General features: G+C 49.4%; 1 protein-coding gene across 1 annotated transcript in view; it reads right to left on the minus strand.

The window, feature by feature from the left end:
• The window catches only part of LOC8039478 (matrix metalloproteinase-2), a 255383-nt gene extending 236148 nt beyond the window's left edge, over nucleotides 1-19235 (minus strand). The window contains exon 1 of the mRNA XM_042291060.1: nucleotides 18916-19235. Coding sequence (XP_042146994.1) covers nucleotides 18916-19044 — 129 coding nt within the window. The 5' untranslated portion in view covers nucleotides 19045-19235. The remainder of the gene's footprint in view (nucleotides 1-18915) is intronic.
• Between the last annotated feature and the right edge of the window lie 3602 nt (nucleotides 19236-22837).

The following is a 22837-nucleotide window of genomic DNA, read 5'->3' on the forward strand; positions in this document are numbered from 1 at the left end:
TATAATATTCGAAACTTTTAGTTGTGTGTGTGCGTGCGTTTGTGTGTGTGTGCGCGTGCATGTGTGTGTTTTTGCTTTTTCTGTTGAGACAATTTGCAAATTTTCGGTACCTGTGAGAAAGAAGCTTCGACGAATTCAAATTTTCTTCGTTGTATTTGAAGCTTACAATGTTCATTACTTTGCTGTCGTTAAGCTAAAAAAGGAGAAAAAATAAACTACGGAGGACATCGTTTTTGGTATTTATCGGTACTATCGAACACGCGGGAGGCAGGAGGTAAGAAAGGAAGAGGAGGACAGCGAGATTAAACTGGGAAATTGACTCGGTTGGCTTTTCTGTGCTGGGGGAGGGGGAGATAAACGGCAGGTCTAAAGAAGAGAAGAGGGTGAGAAATAAATAAAAAAAAGAAGAAGCTAGTTTCGAACACTACAGAAACACGACACAGTTCACGAACACCGAGCTTCGTTTTCTACAAGCAGAAGACCAAGCGTGTTTCCTCTAGGAAACACACGAGAGCTTTGGTGGCTGCTGCTCCTTTGTGCGGCTAGTTCCAAGCACCAGGCTCTTATATAAAAAAAAATTAGTCGGTTGCAATAATTTTCTTAGACGGAGTGAAAGTCGCTACGCATCTCTCTTTTTGTTCCCTCCGTGCCGCCAACATTTTATTATCGTTGCGACATCAGCTTATGAAGAAAACCGACGAACAAATTACGAGGGGAAAAAAAAACGTGAGTAGAATATGCCACGCACTTTTCAAGCTCTCGGTGGCTTTAGCAGCCCTTACATGAAAGGCTTAGTAGTAGCAGTATGCCTAGGAAATGCGGGGCGCTTATATTAGAGTGATTAAATTCTGCAATAGTTAACACAATCAACTTCTCAAGAAAACAAAAAGTGCCCGAAGGGTAGAATTATCTACCACAGGAAGTGTAGGTCGGGTAAAATTCTTATAATTTTCGTCGCTCTAATTTGCTCCGAATGAGACAGAAGATCGGGTGTAGCCAATTTCGGCCGATCCACGGAAGAGTGGCGTATTGAAACTCCCCCCCCCCCCCCCCCCCCCCCCAAAAGTGGCACTCAAAAAGGGGGAAAAACAAAAAAACAAAAAAAGTGAATCGCAAAGATCACTGATTCGCTCGATACCAAATTGGCGCGGCGTTCCTGGCCCGTAACGATCCGGAATCCCCGAGTGAGCCGCTGCTGAGCACAGACCGCTCACTCGGAAATTATTAGCGAGCTCCGACGATGACGCCGATTTGGAGCGTCGGCGGCACAGCGCGCTGCAGCGATGCCGCTCGGTTCGTTCAATCACCGCCCTCTGTCTTTCCCACACCCGTACGCACTTTCTCCATTCAGAGAAATAGATACATTTCCCGGAACAAGTATACAGCTACGACCGACGAAAGAAATACCAGATAAAGAAAGTCTGCGCGCGTGTGTAATGTTACGTTTCGAGAACGGGGGGAGGGGCGAGGGTGATGCCCCGTTTGTTTTCCGCAATGGCGCTTCATGTAGCGCGCTCAGCTATGCGCGCGGTACGCGAGCGAAGCGCCGCCAAGCCAGCTGCGCCCTCGCGCGCTCGGGTCAGATGACGGACGCCGTAGCGTTCGGTCGCAGAAAAGAAGCCAACGCGGCGATGCAGCCGCGCGCGTACGCTCATCTCTTTGAGGGTACACGCGAACAAAGGGGCTCGCACTTATTGGCTTTCGGGATCCCAGTGCTCTCAGCCGAGAGCTCAGCGTGTCCTCTACGAGCGCGAGTTTAAGAAATGCTGGGCGTGATCTGATCTTCTTCTCATCGCTCCTCCGCAGTCAATGAGAGCTTTGCCGCAAAGAACGCCGCTGTCGGTGACCGGGGGAAAGAAAGTCCCGTATTGGCGTCTCTGTCCTGGTGCACTTCCGCCATCTTTAGAGTTTGTCGAAGGTTTTTGCGCTGTATTGTGGGGCCTTTGCCTACAGTCGTCACCGGCGCAAAAATGCTAGGAACGGCACTATAGTAATGAGGCTTGTGCCGATAGATCTTTACACTTTTAAACAACGGTTCTGCATACGACTGATATAATAGCGATATACCCTTACAACTTAGGGGAAAAGGGCGGGGGGGACATCTTGCAGTTACATACCGTAGTCGGATGGACAATCTGCCAGACATTTCCTCGAAGTATTTCATCTCGAGAGTTCTGTGCAGTGTTGTGGGAGGAACGGGCACGAGTGCTTGGCTCTACAAAATGCACCTTCTTTGCGCGCGTTCTCCGACAAACATGACAGGTATAATGCCCGTGTCCCACTAGAGCGACATACAGAAACAAAAGACAACGACAAGCCTCAAACCAGAGTCTTTCGCGATTTTTGAGGCTTTGTAGAATAAAGGAGGCTATGCCCAAACACGAGCATCATGCACGTGAGGGTATCTTTGGCAGGCTTGCAATCGCTCACGCTTACTTCACGAGCACCGAACGACTAAACGCCTGACAAAGGTACCATCGCGAGCATGCTGCATGGGTTTGAGGCTTGTCGCTGTCTTTTGTCTCTGTGTGTCGTTCTAGTGGGACACGGGCATAAGAGATAGCTACATCTGTGCCTTTGGTAGCGCTGCATATGACTCGTGAGACCTCGGGTCAACCCCCCTGCAAATATACGGGCGTGCCGCATCAACTGAGCTTCGGTACGGGCGATTTATTAAAGTTGTATATGCCACCCACATTCGTCGAAAGCGCTCCACGCTTTCGGCATAGAGGGACCAAACCGAAAAAAACCGCGCGTCAACTTCGTTTAACTTGTTCGTGGAATTCGCGTACTGGTTAACTAACGTGCTTGTAGGTATCCTGAAACCTAAAGCAGAAACAATACCCATAACGTAGACGGCACATGTTCGCTTCTATTCCCCTCTGAAAAACTTTCGTAAGACGAACCCAAGAACTTTCGTAAGCAGCAGTCGCACTGGCCATACATCATCCAAAAGACGCAGTTTTCAATACTTCAGCTTGGGCGAGTTGGTGGTTCATGCTTACACCTCCCAGCGCACACGTCAAAAGTTCACTCATACTTTTGAAGTGTGTCTGTTCTTGTGCGCCGCGGTTTTCGCTGCGGAAATGATGGCCAAAAATACCCGTGCACGTTCCACTCACGTTTCCTTCATACATGGCGTGGGGATTCCTGGGATCCCCGATGGCTGTGAGTGTGAGAACAGCCGCGGGTCGGATCGCTCGGCCTCCTTCGCCGTGAAGTGGTCGGTCCCTTGTCTTGGAGGCAGGCACGTGGCCAGGATTTTGTTTCGGGGGGGGGAGACAAATTGTTGTATGAAGGGGAGCGCGGAGATGAGGCCCCAGCAAAATGGAAGATTTAGGGGGGGCCCGGGCCCTATGGGCGACGCCCCTGGCTACGTGCCTGCTTGGAGGGCCCTCCCCTCACACTCTCCCGGGGGGACCTCCTTCCGTTCCCCCACTGGGATGCATGCGGCTCACGACCGACAGGCAAGAAGGTTGCGCCTCGTCTTTTCCCGCTTTCGGGAAGGGGACTCGTCCGGCGACCGCGACTTCTCCGATGCTTCCCTGATCTTGGCTCTCCGGAACCCCGTGCCTGGCAGGTAAGGACCCTTTTCTTGCCTTGCCGGCGCGGGAGGCATTTTGTATGGAGACATGGCATAGTTCATTTGGAGAATGTTTTGTTAAATGCTCGAGGACTCCGTCCTTCCCCTGGTACGTCTGTCTTCTCTTCCGCTATATATTCGAGGAAGGGAGACAATTAAGGTAGCGATCATTGGCACGGACGAAGGTAGATACCGACCCGCGGAAATGTAGCCCTAAACGTCGTCTACACTGCCGCGGATGTGTGGGAGACGGGGCTACCAGATTTGACGTCACCTCCGAGATCGCCGCCGCTGTTGTTGAGAAAGCCTTTTTGGTTACTCGAGCGACACCTTCGATAGTGGCTGCAACCGCACAAAATGAATGCTTGGAACATGTCTGCAGACGGTTATTGCTTGACCAATGCCATACAGGGAACTCCCCATACAGTGTGTGTGCCTCTCGTATACGAAGAGAAGCTGTAGCCCCGGCTTTGCCCATGTTGAGACTGCGAATCAATACCTCTGCACCCGAATTAGATTGAATGAAATACGAATCGAGTTAAGATCCTGTCGCCTTTCGTCGACTAGGCGTGTCGACTAGGGCTGGGCATTTGGTCGAATAATCTACCGATTATTCGATTAACGCTTTAATCGCGATTAATTGTTTTTATCCGGTTGATCACCTAAAGTTTGGCAGACAAAAAAAAAGTGAAAATGCAACTGTTTCACCAAGGAGACGTGAACGAGTACACCTGTATGAAGGCAAACTTTAGGTAAAATTATGGTCTACAGCAGTGGTTCTCAAATGGGGGTCCGCGGACCCTTTGGGATTCGCGAAGGCATTCAAGGGGTCCGCGAAGTCCTGCCTCAACAGTCAAGCCCGGCAAAAAAAAGTTGTTTTTTTACCAGTTCGAGAAGAAATGTTTCAGTTTGGGGCGAGTTTCCTCGTGTGCATGTCAATAAGGAAGGAATACTTTGTGCTAGTCCTTAGTTAAATGCCTATTAAATCATTATAATATTTAACCTATACCTTTCCCTTTCCCTCACCACGAACGGGCTCCTCCATCGTTTCCGCCGATCCACAAGGGGTCCACGAAACATAGACGGTTGAGAACCACTGGTCTACAGTAAACTGTAAGGTCGAGATTTGTAGCTCCAAACAAGTTGAGGAGGTTAGTCGTGTCCCCGTCACTTACATGCCGTACGGGTGTCCGTTTAGCGCAGCAGAATTTATTGCGAACAATCAAAGGAGTTCGCTGTTTCCGGGGAATATCAACCAACCTCTTTGCCTCTTCGGCTGAAGTAATAAATTCTGAGTGTAGGTTTCTTTTGACTGTTCTCAACTGCACACCGAGGTTGATTCAAAATCTGAAATTGTACATCGCGGCGTTTTTCGCATATTCAGCAAAAGCTAAAAATTGATTTTTGAGATTTTTCAAACTATTATGTATGGCAATGAACGAAACCTATGAATAGATTAAATAATAGATTAAAGGGCCTGTCGATTAATCGGGTTAAAATTTTTAATCGACGCCCAGCCCTCATGTCGACTAAAAAAATATGAGTCAGTGTTGACCCAGAGCATTCTTTACACTCACCGCTTAAACATACAAACAGGAGAATCGAGTTCGAATTCACTTAGAATCAAGCGGAGCCACTGCCAACGACTAAGAGCCCAGCGATTGCCTTACGACTCCCCATTCATACATAGTTTCCCGGTCTGCTGCTGACTGGCGAAGGCTTACAAAACGATGTCTTCGTTTAAACGATACCCGCGGCATGCAGTGCCAAACCCGTTAAACCATGTCGACCACATGAAAACCCTCGAGTCGACTCACTCGGAATAATCCAATTAGCCTTCCCGAATCGAAAAATCGTAACTGTTCCGAGCTGCCCCGCCAACGCTCGAAACAAAACAGTAGTAACAAGAAACATACCCGTAAAGCCGGCCTCCAGCAACAAACCAAAAAAAAAACAATAAAAACTAGACGGCGATCAGTCTACTAGCCGGTGGGGCGACCGATCCATGCGCCTGAATATATTATACCCTTTTTGGGCGCCAAAGCGTGTCTTCAGAAAGCGAGTATAGAGACGCAGTAATTGTCCCGCAGACATGGAGTTGTTCGCAAATGCGCCGACACTCTCGGAAATGTGGACGCTATCGCGACGATCATCGCCCGTGCCGCCCCTTCATCGAAGAAACAAAAGAGCGGGGCGGAGGGGGGAGCAGCAGCACCGGCAAGTCCGCCGCCGCGCCCAGGTATCCCGTTTCCCGGCCGCTAACAAAGCGCCCCAATCGGCGGCTGGGCTCATGGGCATGCCAGACGCGTTCGCTTCCTGCCCGAATGCAGCCTGAGCGCGCAGCCACGTGAGGCACGGCCGTACGCTGAAAGCGGCCTATAGTCCTATATATAGTGTCACTAAATAAGCTACGCTTCAGAGTAACGACACTTGCCCATCTTGTGGCTTAAAATCAAGGTTGCCAGTCATCTGGAGCTTTATCTGGAATCACAAGGAACGCTTTTCCGTCCTCTACAAATGTTTAAACAGTTGGCGACAAAGCAAAGCGATATTACGTGAGCTTCCCATAACACCGAATCTAGAGCTGACGAAGCCGCACTTTTGAAGCATGACGATCGGCGGTTGCGTCTGCTCTGCACAAGCACCAAGATGGCGGCGTCCACAACAATGTCGGATAACAGAGTTGACGATGCTCTAAACGTAGCTCGTTTAGTGACTCTGGTCATATACGAAGAGTGAAGTCATCGTTGATGTCGTGCGAGCGGGCGAGGCGCCATCTTTACAGCTTCTTCGCTGATGGACTCCGCGCGATCCCCGGGTCTTTATTTTCCCCCGAGGGGTTTCGAAGTCCGCCCGCTCTGGTCATTAAAATCGACTCGGACCACATGTGAACACCACGATCATATCGTCCGACCCCGTTACTAGGTTTGTCGAGAGTCATCCGGAGTGCGTGTAACTATATAATCACTGCTTAAAAACTAAAACTTCCAGCACCTTAGTATGGTGCACTGTCAATGCGGAGTGCACGTTCTTCTGCTTCTCGCACGGGGGTTGCGATGATGTCCGAACGCCGAGCTGTTATTGGCTGATTAAGAAAAAAATAGTGGGTAGACCTCGAGTTGCCCAGCATCAAGGACTACCCACTCTCCTTCCAATCAGAGCCAATTATAGCTCGGCTTCGTTCTGACGTCACTGCAACCCCCTGCGCAAGAAACAGATGACTTTTTCTTCGTATAAGACTGCGGCACGAACCGATCGCCGAAGAACGAATCCCGAACGAGACGTGAACGCGACAAGCCACGCCCCGTGCTTCTTAACGTGGCAGTGACTTCTAAATATAGCCAATGACATCGTTCGCGCCGGCAGTCTGCGCGCGTTCATGTGTTCTTTCAACTGGAGTTTTCGATGCGTTCGCCGACTGCCTGGTGACGGTGCACGTGTTTGGAACCATACGACAGCCCACGGCGGCACGATCGATTGAAGGACGTCATTTGGTGCGCGAGACGTGCGCTGCGACACTCGTGTCGGTTGGCGTTTACTCGTGTGCTCGAAAGCGGACGTAAATGGACGCGATGATGACGCGGACTTGTGTGCTCCAGTGACAATAAAACTACACGGTAAAAAAAAAAAAACGGTATGCGAACTTATGTTTGTTGCGAAACACGGACAGTGCCGATCACGGCGAACAACTGAAGGATCACGGGGAATCACGAGGGACTCGAAAGACGACGAGATCTAAAAAAATGCCATTTGCAAAGAAACAAGAAGCACATGATATATATATTTTTTTTAATTTAATTGTATCGTGAGCTTTGCATTCACAGTATCCTTCTACTGCTGATTAACGACATCCAAAATCTTTAAAAAAAAACAAAAAAACTCACAAACTTTTTTTTTTTTTTTTTATAGCTTGATAGCACGACCTGGCGAGCGCACGTGTGAAACGGCCACCGTCGAGGAAGCCAACGCAGTCACGAAACCAGGTGCGCCTATCTAGATGAAAAAGAAGAAAGAAAAAAATTTGGCCGACTCGGTCGCGAAGTTCCGATTTTGTTCGCTAGCCCTCTCGGTTTCTTATTTCTCTTTTTCTACGAACCATTTCCCATTCAATTGTTTTCGTTTAACCCGCGGCCCCGCGTGTCGCCCCGTCCTGCAAGATTGATGATGACGCGGCGGACGAAGAGTTGTCTTCGAGCGCGGGGCAACGCGTTGAACGCAGGCAAAACAACCGGTGGCCTACTGCTGCTCCCTTCTCTACCTCTCCTCTTCTTTTTCTTCTTCGAACGGAGAGCTACAGAGAACGACAGACTCGCTCTACTCCGTTTCCCCTCGCAATGAACCGCAGAGGGCGACGCTACGTGTCACCTCAGCCAATCAAATGCCACCGCGAGCGTCACGTGGCCTTCGGAAGAGTGGGCTCAGGTATACGGGATACATCCACAGCGCTGGAACGATACCACCTAGAAGGGCAAGGCCTGCCCACGACGTCATCATTGGTGGATCCAGCATAGTGCGCGTAGACGCCACGACGGACCCGCCCGCTCTGCGCCGACTCTCGTCAATTTTCAGCGCGTTTGCCGCTTTGTGCGGGTCGGAGTTCCACTAACGATGACGTCATGGGCGGGCCTCATATGTTCAGGTGGTATTGGCTGGGATGGCTCGTAGCCTCCGTTCCGGTCCATCGTAAGGTGAAATGGAGTATCTGTACGGATCGGTTCGCTCGCACTCATCCCTGGGGAGGCGCCGCCCTTTCCTGTTCGCTTCGGGGACAGGAAGATATATGTCGAGCTCGAGTTTTAAACAAGGCGAGACACTGAGCACGGCCCGCCCGCCGAACCAGATACGTGGACGCAATATATTCTGCCCCGAAATCCGGACGACCGGCGGGAGATGGATGAGGATGAAACGGAGGTGATGACTGTCCCAAAAGGCTCGGCGCCCCGGTTATTCTCGAGAGGTACATCAGTCGGGATATGGGAAGGATAATAAATTCTACTTCGGACGAAAAGCTCGTCGGAGTCAGCCGAGGTAAGAGTTTCGCGGTGATACGGTTCAAGTGGTTCGGAGAAGCTTGGAGCGATTCGTGCAAACTCCGAAGACCAAATGGTGGTGCGCCGTACCCGCATTCGTTTCAGCTTTTTGGGGTTTCGTCTGAGTGCACATTTGACAAGATATAAGTTTATCTTATTTTCTTTTCTTGAATTTGGATATAACTATTAAATGAAGTGCGTCACCGTGATCACGACCTAAAAAAAAAAAAAGAAACCTGGAAGGAATCGTCGAGCAGGTATGTGCAAAATGTCATCAACCACCTTTCCAATCAACTTAAAAAAAATAATGTCAAACACGAATTTTTTTTAGTCGGTGAAATTTGAAAAGTTAAGTGGCCTGTTAATGTCTAAACTAATTATTGCCCTAAAAGCACGGTTGCGTGAGTTTATATGACGTCATGAAGGCAGTGTCAAGTTAGCGTTTAGTTCATGGTATTGGTTTAATCGAGCCTTGGCGGCTGGCGCAGACCATTTCTTTTTTTTTTTTTATATATATAAAAAAAATGACTGAGATTTATGCAGACTTCAACTGTCGTATTTACGGTGCACTGCTATCAGGCGCTTTGGAATTCAAATACAGAACACTTTTTCTAGTGTAATAAACTCCTGTTTGTTTGTATGTGTGACAGAGAGAGAGAGAGAAATAAATATCAAATTAAGCGTTAACATAACTTCTTTTTTTTCCAACATTAAAGGGTTAAAGGTTTGTATCAAACATTTGAATGGCAAGTGCTCGTATCCTATGGAATATGGGACTCGTAAATGGCGTTCGATTCTTGCCTGGCGCCCGCGCCAGGGAAGAATCGAACCCAGAAGATTCAGATTATCAAGCGAGTGTCTTTCCAGACGACACTACTTTTCTCTCTCTTTAAGGCCGGGAAGCACGCCACGACACATCGCCGTGACTTGAGGGGCTATTTGGCGGGAGAGGACAGCGGATAATCCGCTCTGCGTCCGGCCGATAGCAACTTGACACCCCATCACGCGTTTTAAAAAACCCGGGTCAGTGCCGGTGTCTCCATTCCAGGAATTGCTACCGAGTGTATACATACCACGCGTCAAGCCAGTCGCTAATTTAACCCATGAAGGCCGCCGAGAGCGGACTCGACACACGTTTCTGCAACACAATTGCCCAGCAATTTGCTCCGCATTTTTGCATCAATTACTGGCACTGGTATGGTGACTTCCGGACCGTCCAGCACACAAACGCTTCGTAAATGCATATTGCAGCGTAAATAGACGAAAAAAAATGGCAGTGTGTTGCCGTCGTTTCCGCACACAACTGCTTCTAAGGAAGACACGACCACACAGGTACGACGACCCTCCAGATCGAAACCACGATCCTTGGGTTCTCTGTCTCTAGCGCGAGCGCCCTTCCCAAACAAATCTATGAAAGCTACACAGCCGCACGAAGACTGCCTGGCAAAAAAGCACACGGTTCCTCCGTGCATCCTCACGGCGTGTACCTCTCAAATCAAATGGGAAGCAAAAACAAAAACCGGCAGCCATCCGACCTTCGCCAACCCTTTCTCCCATCGCACAACGAGGCAGACTCGCGCGAGGAGACGGGCCTGCGCCGGGCAGCCGGCCAGCCGCGAGACGAGATCATCGACGGGCTAGGATGCGTCCATCTCCCCGTTCTGCACGCGCGGCAGGGGGTCTCTCCTCTGCGAACCGCCCTTTTCTTTTTCCCGCTGTCTGCGACGGACGCAATCGAGCCCGGCCAAAGTAAGAAGAGCCGGAAACACTCTACGCATAGTACATGCGCCACATAATACAACAACGACAACTTTGTGGTGCGTTGCGGGTGACGACTCGTACGGGAGGGACGCCACGCTGGGGTCGCCCATTGTCGTGTGCCCGCACACACACAACAAGCTCGACGGTGGCGGAAGAAAAAGCTCGGCGACATATTGGCTTCGGCACTCAATTAGAGGCCCGCCCGCCGGTTCTTGGCGGAGGTTGCCCCCCGGGGGTCCGACTAATTGGGACGCCGCCGCCGTGTCTCGCGTCCGGCCGTCGGGGCCGCCCCGAGACGAGCGGAGTCTCCGTGCGTTTGCGTAAGCGACCCCATGGGACGTATACGTCGCCGCGTACCTTCGTATACGCCGCTGTCTGTGTGAGTTGACGGGTCTCGGTAAAGAGATGCGTCGAGCGGCTCGCGTTTCCGTTCCCCCCGATGCGGTGAGCGTGCCCGCGCATTTCCGCGTACATTGACCACTTTTCTGTGAAATCGACGGCACGTATAGCGGCTAGAACAGAGAGCTGTAGCAGCAGTTTCACTCTCTAACTTTCTGTAGCGAACGGGACATACACAGCACGTCCTCAGACGGAGCTGCGAAAGTAGGTTCAAAAACACGCGGTGAGAATCGTTACTAATACACCTGTTTATTGTTTAAAAATCGCCAGCCCAACACGCCCGTGCTAGCGGCTTTCATAAATGGAGCAAAACACGCACCATCGGCAAGAACCCTGAACATAGCGGCTACCAGCTCCTTATTGAAAATATCTAAACGTGACGAAACACGAAACGGCTGAGGAGAGATGGTTTCAGGGGAAAAAACTTGGTTCACCTCGTTCATTCTCGAGTTTTCCCACATAGGAAGATTGTGCCCGCGGATCGGCCGTTAGTGGCCGTATTTAAATCCATACGGCAGTAAAAAAAAAAAAAAAAAAAAAAACACGGCTTTGTTTTGTTTCTAACTAAAGGGGACGCTATTTAGAGTCTGCAGATGAATGTAGGAGAATGTTATTTTGGTCGCTTCACTTTATTGATGCGGTCACGCGTAGTAGCAATTTGTCGTTAGTTGGTTATACAGCGGGAGGTTAGTCTGGCCAGAAGCACGGCGGCATTGTTACCCCCTGTAGATGAGCAATTTAGCCGGTGCAGACCAACTGCTAGCCTGGGGTCTTTAACGTGCACCACGCAGTAGCGAGCGACACACGACCGCGCGCCGGTACGATGATCATCCGGATCGAAGAGGGGCAGGGTCGGGGACTGAACTCAGGATCCCTGGGTTCTGCAGCGCCAGCTTTCGCTCCACGTGCTGCGAGCTGGTACGCCTCTATTGTGCGCTAGTTCACTCGGCCACCGATCCCCCAAACGGTTACATGACATGGAATTACGTTTTTATACGTGGCTCGAACGTGACGCCATCGCGTCATCCTGCTCGTTCTTGCCGAGATTGCAGAAAGTCGCTACTCATGCAGCAAGAGTCACCGCAATGCTAGTCCGGCCGGTGCCCCATACGTGGAAGGCATATGCTGCGTGAATGTAAGTTTGGCAGGTTAGCAATTGAGAAGGAGGTCCAAGTGTTGCGTCCCTAGTGGCAAAACTGAGAACTACACCGATGTTGACAACAAGAAGATAGATGATTCGTTTGTGCGCAGCGCCCGGCCCACGTAGCCGAACGTTACGTCAGAGTTCGGCTGGGGCTCGTGTTTAATCAGTGAAGCCGAACGCGGACGCAGCACTCGCGGATTTTTAGGTCATCTTTCTCGCCTGAGCGCAGGTAAAAAAATTTGCTATAATCGTGCTTAGTCTTTGCCCCAAGCGCAATCGAAAAGGAGGGAGTAAAGAGTGCAGGTGCCTTGTGTTGGTAAACGCAGAACCCTGGGGAAAACAAACTGCATACACCGCTTACCATAGTTCGATCTCCTCGCCATATTCGTGCTCACACGAGCAGAGACAGGGCAGCAGCCAGACGCTTGTAATCGTGTAAACACTGCACTGTTGTTTTCACCATCGCAGGCTTTGTGTTTCGTCGGTGCGAGCTTCAGTGACTTGGCAACACGGTAAGACGCGCGAAGGTTATACTCCGTTTCACGATAACTTGGTGAACCGTGGAAACTACGACCCCTCCGACCCAATAAAAGCGTCGGGGCGAGGCAAGTGACACCACGTCACGGGAGCGTGTGTGTCACTGCGCTATTAGCGGCGAGATGTTTCGGTGGCGCCCTCGTTTGGTTACCTTTCGTGACGTCATTACACTGTGAACAACAAGTTCGATGGTGTTTGTAATGGGCTTGGTGAAAGCCTGAAATCATTGCGTTCTCAAAGCAACACTGCCAACACCGACAAAATTGAAGTTCTTACATTCCTCTTATTTCCGTCGATGAGACATCTTTTGATGACGTCATACTCAGCATTCGGCCAATTGTGGTGGGCCGATCACAGCAACGCTTTCGATCGCTCACGTCGCCAATATGCGAGGCCTGGAGAAACCGGCTGTCGTCTGCTGACAAAGGGTCGTCTGCTGCGAAATCGACCAAATTAGGATGTGACCGTCCACCACCACAACATTGCCGTCCGCTAGAGTAGCGCTCTTGTTGGGAACATGTTGTTCATGAGACAACCATACGGCCAATTTACCCACGAATTTTTGGCGGGTGCTAACACCAGGGTCCAGTCAATACCACCTAGAACACAAGGCCTGCGCGTTTCCTTCTCTAAACGTCATCACTAGTAGATCCCCTCAGCGCCCCCTAGCTAGCCCGGATGAGCAACATCGTCTGCTACGTCGTCTGCAACATCAGCTGCTCCATTGAATGCTTCAGTGGTTTGTGTAGAAGATAATAAAACAGATGCTCATGCCGAGTGTCTCTTGCTATACCAGACGATGAAGTTAGACGTTCACGTGGAGCGTCAAATGCATGAGTGAAAATGCCTTACTGCTGTGCGAAGGGCTGCAAATCCCTTCGCTGGGCGCTGGACGCTGGCACTGGACGCCATTTTTGAGGGCGCTGTTTATACTCCGTTCATTCCTAAGCAGAGAACGCAGCCAATGCCACAAGCACGAGAGCTCGAGGTCGCTGCTTTGAAGCGTTCTTCGGCAGAACGAGCGCGCGCTCTAGAAATGCTCGTCTCAAAGCCAGGAGCGCGTGCTAGCCGGCGCTCCTGGCCGAGGGAGTGTTCGAATGCACGTTACAAATGAACTGGAAGCTCGCTATCAGCTCGCGCTCAGCAGTCGCGCACGCAGCTGTGGCCGCAAGTGAATGCGACGTAGTTGGCCGTGCTCCAAAGTTTACTCGATCTTACTCCAGGATAGGGTGTTTATACCTTGACGTTCTAAAACCTACCCGCGTCCAGCGTTTTTCAATATCTGTCTTGTCACGTGACACGACCCGTCGGAGTAACTCGGATCCATTTGGGTAAGATTTGGAACGCAGCCGTAGTTCTGAAGCGGCCCATATGTACTCTCGTCAAGCTTCGGGGTGTTTGCCGCTTGGGGCGGGTCGGGGATCTACTAACGAAACGTCATGCGCAGGCCTTGTCTTCTAGGTGGTATTGGTCCAGTGCGATGTTTTGAAAGAAAGCGTTCGATTACACGGCTCCGACCGCCAACGGCCTCGGCGCTACAAGGCGAAAAAATCGGGATCGGACAAGGATATGGCGTCACTGTTTATATATAATTGAAACTCAAAGTCGGTGATTATTTATTTCTTGTGTTTTATATATTCTCGATATATAGAGCGAGTTCAATTGCAGTTAAAAGAAAAAGAAGCCTAGAGCTACTTTTTTTTCTCGCGGATGGCGCTGCTGCTGCGGCGGTAACGGGGCCTCCGTGGCCTCGACCACGGAGTGTGGTCACGCGCCTTGCTCCGAGGCTCTGATTGGGTCGCGCGGGCCGCAGCCTCCACAGTTCGCCAAGTTATCGTGAAACCGAGTAAAGTAAATGGTTGCTCAATATGGGGAGCGGCTCTCCCGTCTTCGTTGTTTTGCGCGCTGTTTCGTATATTGCGTAAATACTCACCCGTCAAAGAAAACAACTTTAGTGATGTCATATGACGAAAGTGCAAGCTCACCCTCTTCAAGGCCGCGCATTTGCGTTTGACAAGGATTCAACTATACTATAGATCCGGCTTATATGCAGCATTCACATTGCCCTTCCAACAGCAACCGCGAACCGGACCCGCTTGTTCTCATCATCAAATGTGCGTGAATTTGTACTGCTGCTTTACGCAACCGCTTTCGTAACTACTTTGCGAAGGCGGTTCAGCCGCCATCGCCCTAAAGAAAGCCCGTGCGTCTGCTTTCCCGCACAGCGCTCGGAGAGCCAATCACCGCAGCTTACGGGGGCAGCTCAGCGAATGACGATGCCGAAACATATGTTTAGACCAAAGAAAGCAGTCCGAGTTGTGACATTAATGCGAGCGTGACGTTTTGCATTGCTTAATGTCACAACTCACGACTGCCTTTTTTGGTCTAAGAATGTAGTGCGGCATCATCATTCGCTGAACTGCCTCCCGTTGCGGTGATTGGCTCTTCGAGTGTTGTGCAGGAAAGTAGATGCACGGGCCTTTTTAAAGTGCGCGGAGTTAAGCCTCTCCGGTCGTGAGCCGTCGCGTGTGTGTGCAGCAGCCTTGACGCGGTCAACCGCAGCAGCACGTGCCGTCGCACTTCTCGAGCGCCAAATAAAGCTGCCCGTGCGCACTCCATCTGTCTTCGGAAATGCCGTAGAACGTTTCACGCAAACAAAACGCTTTCCCGGTGCGCCCTTTTACGCGTGGTTTGAGAGCGCCGCACACATCTTGCGAGGTAGAAGAGGATTCCAACTCCAACGGCGCGTAGATTTGATCCCCTTTCCTCTGTTTCCCATTTCGACCGCCAGGACGCGGTAGTTTTCGTCATACACTTGGATAAGCGGCATAGCGCCCCGCGTCTTTCCATCACGTCTTCTCCGCTGGGTAGCGTCGTCTCTCTTGGAGTCGGGAATAGTTTCCTACTCGACTTATGGATGCCAGGTTTGAAGGACCTTTTCAGCCCCAGTCGCACCGCTTGCACATGAAATAAAATCGTTGCAGGCACGATGACAGAATTATATGCGGGAACGTCTTAATCACGTCGAAAGCATGATTGCTTCATACATGCTTCGCTCGTGTCAAAAGACACTTATTGTACGGTCAATATAGCACGACCGTCAAAATAAGAAAGACCTCAGACAGTGTCTGCAGGCTGTTTTTTGCATCAGGTATTAACAGTGTGGCCGCGTCTTTAGGATTCCTAAGGTATCATAGCATGGCGGCATTGGTTCAGGCTGGAGTTGAAAAATATAACCAGTGCTCTAAAACTACCAATTTTTTTTTATTATTTTATTGTTATATATATATATATATATATATATATATATATATATATATATATATATATATATATATAAAGAACGTTTGGTTTTTGGTCTTATCTAAACTATTTACAACGATAAAACGTCTCAGTAGCGTTTCGAAGCCGCTGTATCGCCAATAAAGAGCCTTTGTAATCTCGCAAATATTACAAAGCGGTCTTAAATTGTTACATCTTGTTAAATCTGAAATGAGATATTAAACCGTCGAGAAAGGAAAAAAAAAAAAAAAAACGATTCGCGCTGGGACACGGCGTATGTCAAATGGCACGTTCAGTGTTCAGATCAAAACATATTATTGGGGCAGGCAGCTTCATTCATACCGTTGCGTTTTCCCCGGATCGCACTGTTTCCCTTTCAGGCTACTCAACACAAAAGCAAATACCCAATCATTTTTACTTTTTTTTTATTTATTTTTTGCACGGCGCAGCTGGGCAGCATATAGCGGGGGCTCCTTCCCCGAAGCAGGTCAAGATCGCGCGCGTGTTCCATGCCGCCAGCTACTTTTGGATCGGTGCCACGGAAGTGTACACGCGCGCGCGCCCAACAAAACACTTCTCCGGGGCACGTATTCTGGGCATTCCTATCGCCATGGGGAGCCGCAAAACAAGCCGAGTCCCTCTATGGTCGCGCCTGCCTACGTTTCAGATGAACTACGTATACATACCGTATTTCACGAAATACGTGGGGTCTGCGTATTTCTTTGTGCACCGCGTACTGAAGTCAACCATTTTACGTATTTCCGCGAAACAGCTCGCGCATGTTTGTGGAAATAAGAGGTGAAATACGCGGGAAACATCTAGAATGGCCTCGGGCATGTTGAATGTATTCAACAGCCTAGGGATGATTATGGGCGGCTCTTCAGGCAGCCGCCATAGACTTCTCCGCATACGATGGACCAAAGCGGAACAACTATTCCAGCCAATCTAACACCGTGAACGCATCATTCGTGTGACACCCCACGGGCTGCTGCGCCCCTCCTCAAGGTCAGGTGACACTCGCGAGGCGTTGGATTGGCTCTGACGGCTCGTAGCGTCCGATGCGGCTCATTGTAAAGTGGAACAGTGTGTACTACGTTCAAGTTTGAGTTGATGATTGACCAGTTTCATTAGATTTACGTGCACGTTCACTTATCACGGACGTAAGGGAACGGGAGTTGTTTCTTGCCTAACGCATAGTCCGTAGAACAGATATGAAAGTTCACTGTCGTCCAAGGAGAGTGCAGTCACGTCTATCTAACAGGCAGTAAACGGAGTCGTTCATTAGTCAGTCCAAGCGTGAAACGACGTGCTTACCCGTACTAGCACTCGTTAAGAATACGCCTGACGCGTCGCTAGAAACTGATCGACACAAGTGGCATGCGTAACGTCCATTAGGCGAACGCAATACCGCGACATATGTTATCCTTGACGTTGGACCGTTCACGATGGACACGGCACCTTTGATGTCCAATAGGCGCGCGTAATTTGTCACTGAAATGCGTTCGACATAAAGACAAAATTCGCGAAAGACGTAAGAAATGAATAGGTATACGCCAAGCACTCACAACTGAGGTACCTTAAACAAGACTGAAGTTGTCCTACACCGTTTTGCTGTTTCGACTTTCTCGGCGCAAAGAAACTCGCCCACACACGAGCCAGGCGCTAGCTTGCAACGCTCGAAGACGTGTCGAGTTTAAACAGACTCCAAACAATGTCCTGTCACGACCACTGATCTGGCGATGTCTTAGGCTTGAGAAAGCCATCGACCTTTCCGCAAACAAGATCGTGCTTCTTCACGCGGTGGTTAACGAATGGCGCCCGTTGCGATAGGCCGCTCTTGAGGCAGTGAACGACGCACGCCTAGAAGCAGCCCCCATTCAGTGGAGATAGCAGGCCCCGTATCAGCGGGGCGTTCAATTGAAGCGCGGCTTATCGGGTCCCGAGCCAGTGTTTAGCAACAGAGTGCCCTTGTCGTCACACCAATGCGCTGAGCCCGGACATCCGTCATGGAGGGGGCCAAGGCTTCGCGGCGTGCTCCAGTCGTTAGGGGCAGCGTCTCCCAACGAAAAAGCGTACGATAGAAAGCGCGCTTGTCTTTTATGTACGGCAGGAAGGCAAGCACCACTCGTCTTGTGTTATGTAAGAGAACAAACAAGATGTGGGTGCAGCCGCCCGCAACAGTCGCAGAAGCTGCAAGTTCATTTGGCAATCGCCATGGTGTTTTTTAAGTGAGTGGCGTCGCACTTGCTTAATAAACGGACAGCACGAAACCCCACCTTTTTTTTTTTATGAAAACGATAGTCACGAGGATTTAGCGCGAGGGTTTTCCGCGACCGTCGCCATAGTACTTTGAGGCGATTTGAGGCGAGAGTTTCTCACGTTTGCTTTTTCTTGAGCTTCGGTGAGCCACGAGCGAGCACGAGCTTGCGGCCGTTGACAGAGAGCGAAAGGGCGTGTTTACATCCTACCGATAAGCTAGAACAATGTTGCCCGTTTTGATTATTATGTGTGTATGTTAGGGGCGCGGAACGAGAGGGAATGCGTGCAACATACGATTTCCTTCATGGCAGAAAAAACATGGTGCTTTTTTGTGAATCTGTAGAAAAAAGATTGCGAACGATAACCGTCCGTATACGTGTCTACCGAAGAATGCGGAACGGATGCATGTGCAACACGTATGGTTTGTCTCTGTGCCCAATCAAATGTTTCTTCAACCTGTTAAGAAAGATCCCGAGAACCATAACCGTCTGTCTGCGTGTCTACTAAGACCTATATACAGTTCGATTTCGATATATATCTACGAGCAACGTTGCCGAAATATTCTTTTCCGGATAAATGATTCACCATATAATTACCCAGAATACTCGTGCTCCGAGCAGCAGGAGCTGTGTTTACGACACCTTCGAACTCACGCTCGTCTATTTTCTTTTTTGTTAGGTTTTGCTTTTGTCAAGTAAGAGTTATATCCTTGGCTGCAATAAAGCTCCCGAACGCGGTCATAGTCTGCCTTCGGAAGCAGCACGACATCACGCACGGCTCCAGAGAAACACACGCGCACGGGGAGAGAACGCGCGCCGCGCCGAGCGGCCAAGAAGCCCCAACAGCAACAACAAAACCGCCGACGCGTGCAGCCCGAGCGCACGTGGCCGAGCTCTTCATCAAAGCACACAGACACTCACCAGAGCTGCCGTGTCGGAGACGAGGGAGTCCGTCGAAGGCGCCGCCAACGTCCGATCCACCACCAGCGCGGCCAACAACAACATGAGTAGCGGCGGCCGCGACTTGCGGCCCGGGCTCACCAGACCCATTTTCTAGCCTACGAGTTGCCTTCGTAGCGCCGGCTTGGCCAGGCTCGACGAGGTCGCCATGCCCCGCGGTGTGGTCGGTTCCGGTGCGGGTGGTGGCGCAGCGACGCCCACCGAAGCTCCCGCGTCGAGAAGGGACGACCGCGCGACTGCCGACGGGCCACAAGGCTTTCTCTCCGGAGGAGGCGGAGGGGGCGCCGAACGGGTCCGGGCGACGCTGAGCGGCCGTCGGGGAAAGTAGGGAAGCGACGGGGAACGCGGGGCGGGACGGGTACTCCGTGTCCCTAGGAACGGGGACAGCCTGTCCCTGGGTGCCCGTTTTTCGGTTCTTACGTAGTCATTGTCAAGTTTCGGATGATCGTTGCGAGGCATCGGGTATCGTTACAGAAGTTACCGGATTTATCTACTGAAACACCTTACTTAGAATGGTTTGCGTTACACTTACATCTATAAGCGGCACTTGATTTTTTCCCCTTTTTTTCCTTGATCTATCCACTGTGTTTAATAAATTTCCGGCAATTTTCTAAATTTTTTTAGGTCAGTTACATTTTGCGGGATGAGTCACGCAAGATAGGAAGATTTTTGGATGAATATAGCAGACATACGTAGGTAAGAATGTGGAATCCGTTCAGAGCACTTTGTTTTGTGCATTTGCAGTCACTAGATATACCAGGATGTCCTATTTAGGACAGACCACCTAACCCTTCAGTCACTTTCTCTCCGCCGCAGAGCGTCTCATGGCGCTCTTTCTCTCTTTCTCTCCCCGCAATCTTTTATCGCAACAGTTTCAAACCAGATAATATCTGCCATCAACATCTCTCCGTATTATTGCTAGTAGTTTTCAGCATTCACTTAAATTAAGCTCACTTGTACCACCTTTCACCTAACGTCTGCATTACCATTGGGTATTGACCACTGAAATTTATTTCCTGACCACGATGTTACAATAAGTGACCCTCATAATATTTGCGGCAGCTACTACGCCATTCTTATATAACCTGCATAACTACAGCTTACAGTGTGTTTGTGACTAGAGGTATTTCTATTTCATTACTGATTATATAAAAATATTCCATGAATTGAAAAAGAAACACGTTGAAAGCTTCTACCGAATGTAATAAATCTTCTTATGTCATTTTATATGTTGTTGTATGTTTATTGAACAGCTCAAACTTTTTTTCACCAGGGTCATGCTGGAGCGTTTATTGTTTCTTTAATATTTTATATCTATGCTTTCCACTGTCTCGTATATTGTCCGTACGGGACCTTAAGGATAATAAACAATGAAGAAATACTTCTTTACACTCCAATTTTTTTCACCGAAAGGAGTTGAACAACCGTACACAGCAAATATGATAAGCCCATTTATATTCATTCGCACAGAATGGGATATGGAAGAATACTAGAAGGAAAAACAAAATCGTGTAAGGCGCGATGTTTTAAAGGAGCCCTGATAAGCGTTTCTGGCCATTTTATTTTTAATTTGCATCGCGTTCGCTGAAACTAGTGAGTGGGACTCTAGCAAACATTAAAAATAAAACAAAGAAGGAATCTGATGTATTTTGAGCATAATAGGTGAAAAAAGTTCATAATTTTGAGAACATTTCCTATTGTTGATGATATCTTAACCATGTGCGATCTTTGTAATTGTTGGAATTAATATCCAGTTATGAAGATGTGAACGCCCCATAGATCTACAGGTGTTCGAAGCAAAAAAAAAAAATTGTGTGAGAGTCAGGCGCTTCAAAGAATCAGAAGGAGTCACGCGCACCTATTCAACCAGTCCTATACCTCTAGAATTTTATGTTGTCATTATCTGACGTTATAGCTAGAGCCACTGTATGAGCTGCGCTTAGAGTACCGGCACTGCGTTCCCCGACATTGTTGTGGGCGCCGCCATATTGGGGCTTGTGCAGAGCAGACGCAACTGCAGATCGTCATGATTCAAAAGCGCGACTTCCTCAGCGTTCGATTTGGTGTTAGGAAGCTCATGTAATATTGCTTTTCTCTGTCGCGGTATGTTTAAACATTTTTGGAGGACGGAAAAGCATTACCTGTGATTTCTGATAAAGCTTCAGATAACTGGCAACTATGAATTTAAGCCACAATATGGCCAAGTGTCGTTACTCTGAAGCGTAGCTTATTTAGTGGCACTAGTTATAGCCAATATCGTCACTGAACGCTCGTGTTTGACACTGATAAGCACGCCCTTCGAAGCGGCATTTGGTTTTCTTCGTCCCTTTGCAGTGCCCCTTTAAGACTAATGTTTATAACATAAACGTGGTGAAGCCTCCTTTAGTGTGAACACCCGAATTTGACGGCTGTCAGCCCCGTATTTTTTTGAAAGCAGGTTACTAGAGGCTTTATTGCATAAAAGCGCTGTGGCGGCATAATTCCTTCTTGTCGGTGGTTTCTGTGGTAATCCGATGACGCGGTGACTATTTAACTGTTTCTTACAGTATGGCAGGCCGAAGAGGCATGGACAGCTCGCAGAAGGACGAACGTGTTCGAGCTCAGTTCCATCTGTTTGAGCTAAGCTGACGACTACACGATCGTCTTTAGCGGTCACCACTAAAGTCAATGGATCCTGGGAAAGTGGCGCCATTGCCCTTCCCTGTCTGCTAGCCGGACAAAAACAGATGCTAACAACATACATAAAACCAAACCTCGCAAGGCGATTGTTTGATTGGCCTCAGTTGACAATGGCCGATCACCATTTCGGTCCATTCAAATCTTCGAAGTTTCGAAAAGGGCGTTCTGAACCGGTCGCACCAAGATCGATGTGGAGTGTCTTTCTACTGTTAGAGTTCCTCGCCAATATAGGCGTCTTTGGCGCTGTGCATGCAAGTCATTTATCAATCATGCTTATCTTTACGAATCTCTTACAATGATACTGTTGTTTTTGCCGAAAGACAGGAAATTTAATTTTTATTGTCGCCCAGCACCGGCTCCGCAAGTAATGGCGGTGCGAAGATCTGCGCTTGTTCTGCAGGTGTGTGAGTAACAGAACCACGGTATTCAAGAAACGCTTTTATAAAGCTACCCGTTGCAGCGAATTTAGATGGAATCACCAAGAACGGAGAGGTCAAGGAGAAACTGCTCATTCCACGAAACAAAACGGCGACCATACGGGCAGCTTGGCGCTACTTTACCAGGATCCACTGGCATCAGTCACCACCAGCAACGTCACGAGAACAACTCAGTTGACAAACTGGCGTAGAGTCTGCTCGGAAAAAGTGCTACCGATCCGGACTCGGGAACCGAGCAAATGGCGATCGCAACGCCGTCATTTCTCCCGCAGCGGCCACTCGGGGAACTGCACGGCTGCTTGTTTTGGTTCAAGAGTATCGCATTCGATAGCGTCCACTATTACTGTTCTATTTCTGTTTTAATCGGCCATTATGCCGCCGAAACATATACGGTGTAACGGATTTCAAGATGCCACCCCCATTTCCCAAGCGGACGCGCCGCGAATTACTACCGAAATTGGGACGCGCCCAGGACGGGGCGCGCTACCTGAAATCACCGGTGAGAAATGGTTGTATAAAAACCATATTAATTGTGCCACAAAACCTTGTAAAATTAAAAATTTAGAAAACATCGCGCGCCTGTTACTCTGTACTAACCTTCAATAAAAGTTTCTACAAAAAGAGCTTTTTCCGTTTGTTTTTACGCAAAATCATGCTTTCTAAAAGCTCATGTTAACCAGTTAAGAAAAAAGATTGAGCCGCCATCTTATCACCTTGAGCCTGGGAGTTTCGGTACTCCGGGAACATTCAGTGACTTTAACAGTAGC

The sequence above is a fragment of the Ixodes scapularis genome, unplaced genomic scaffold, assembly GCF_016920785.2.
Source record: "Ixodes scapularis isolate PalLabHiFi unplaced genomic scaffold, ASM1692078v2 PGA_scaffold1__304_contigs__length_218370807, whole genome shotgun sequence".
Classification (NCBI taxonomy): Eukaryota; Metazoa; Arthropoda; class Arachnida; order Ixodida; family Ixodidae; genus Ixodes; species Ixodes scapularis.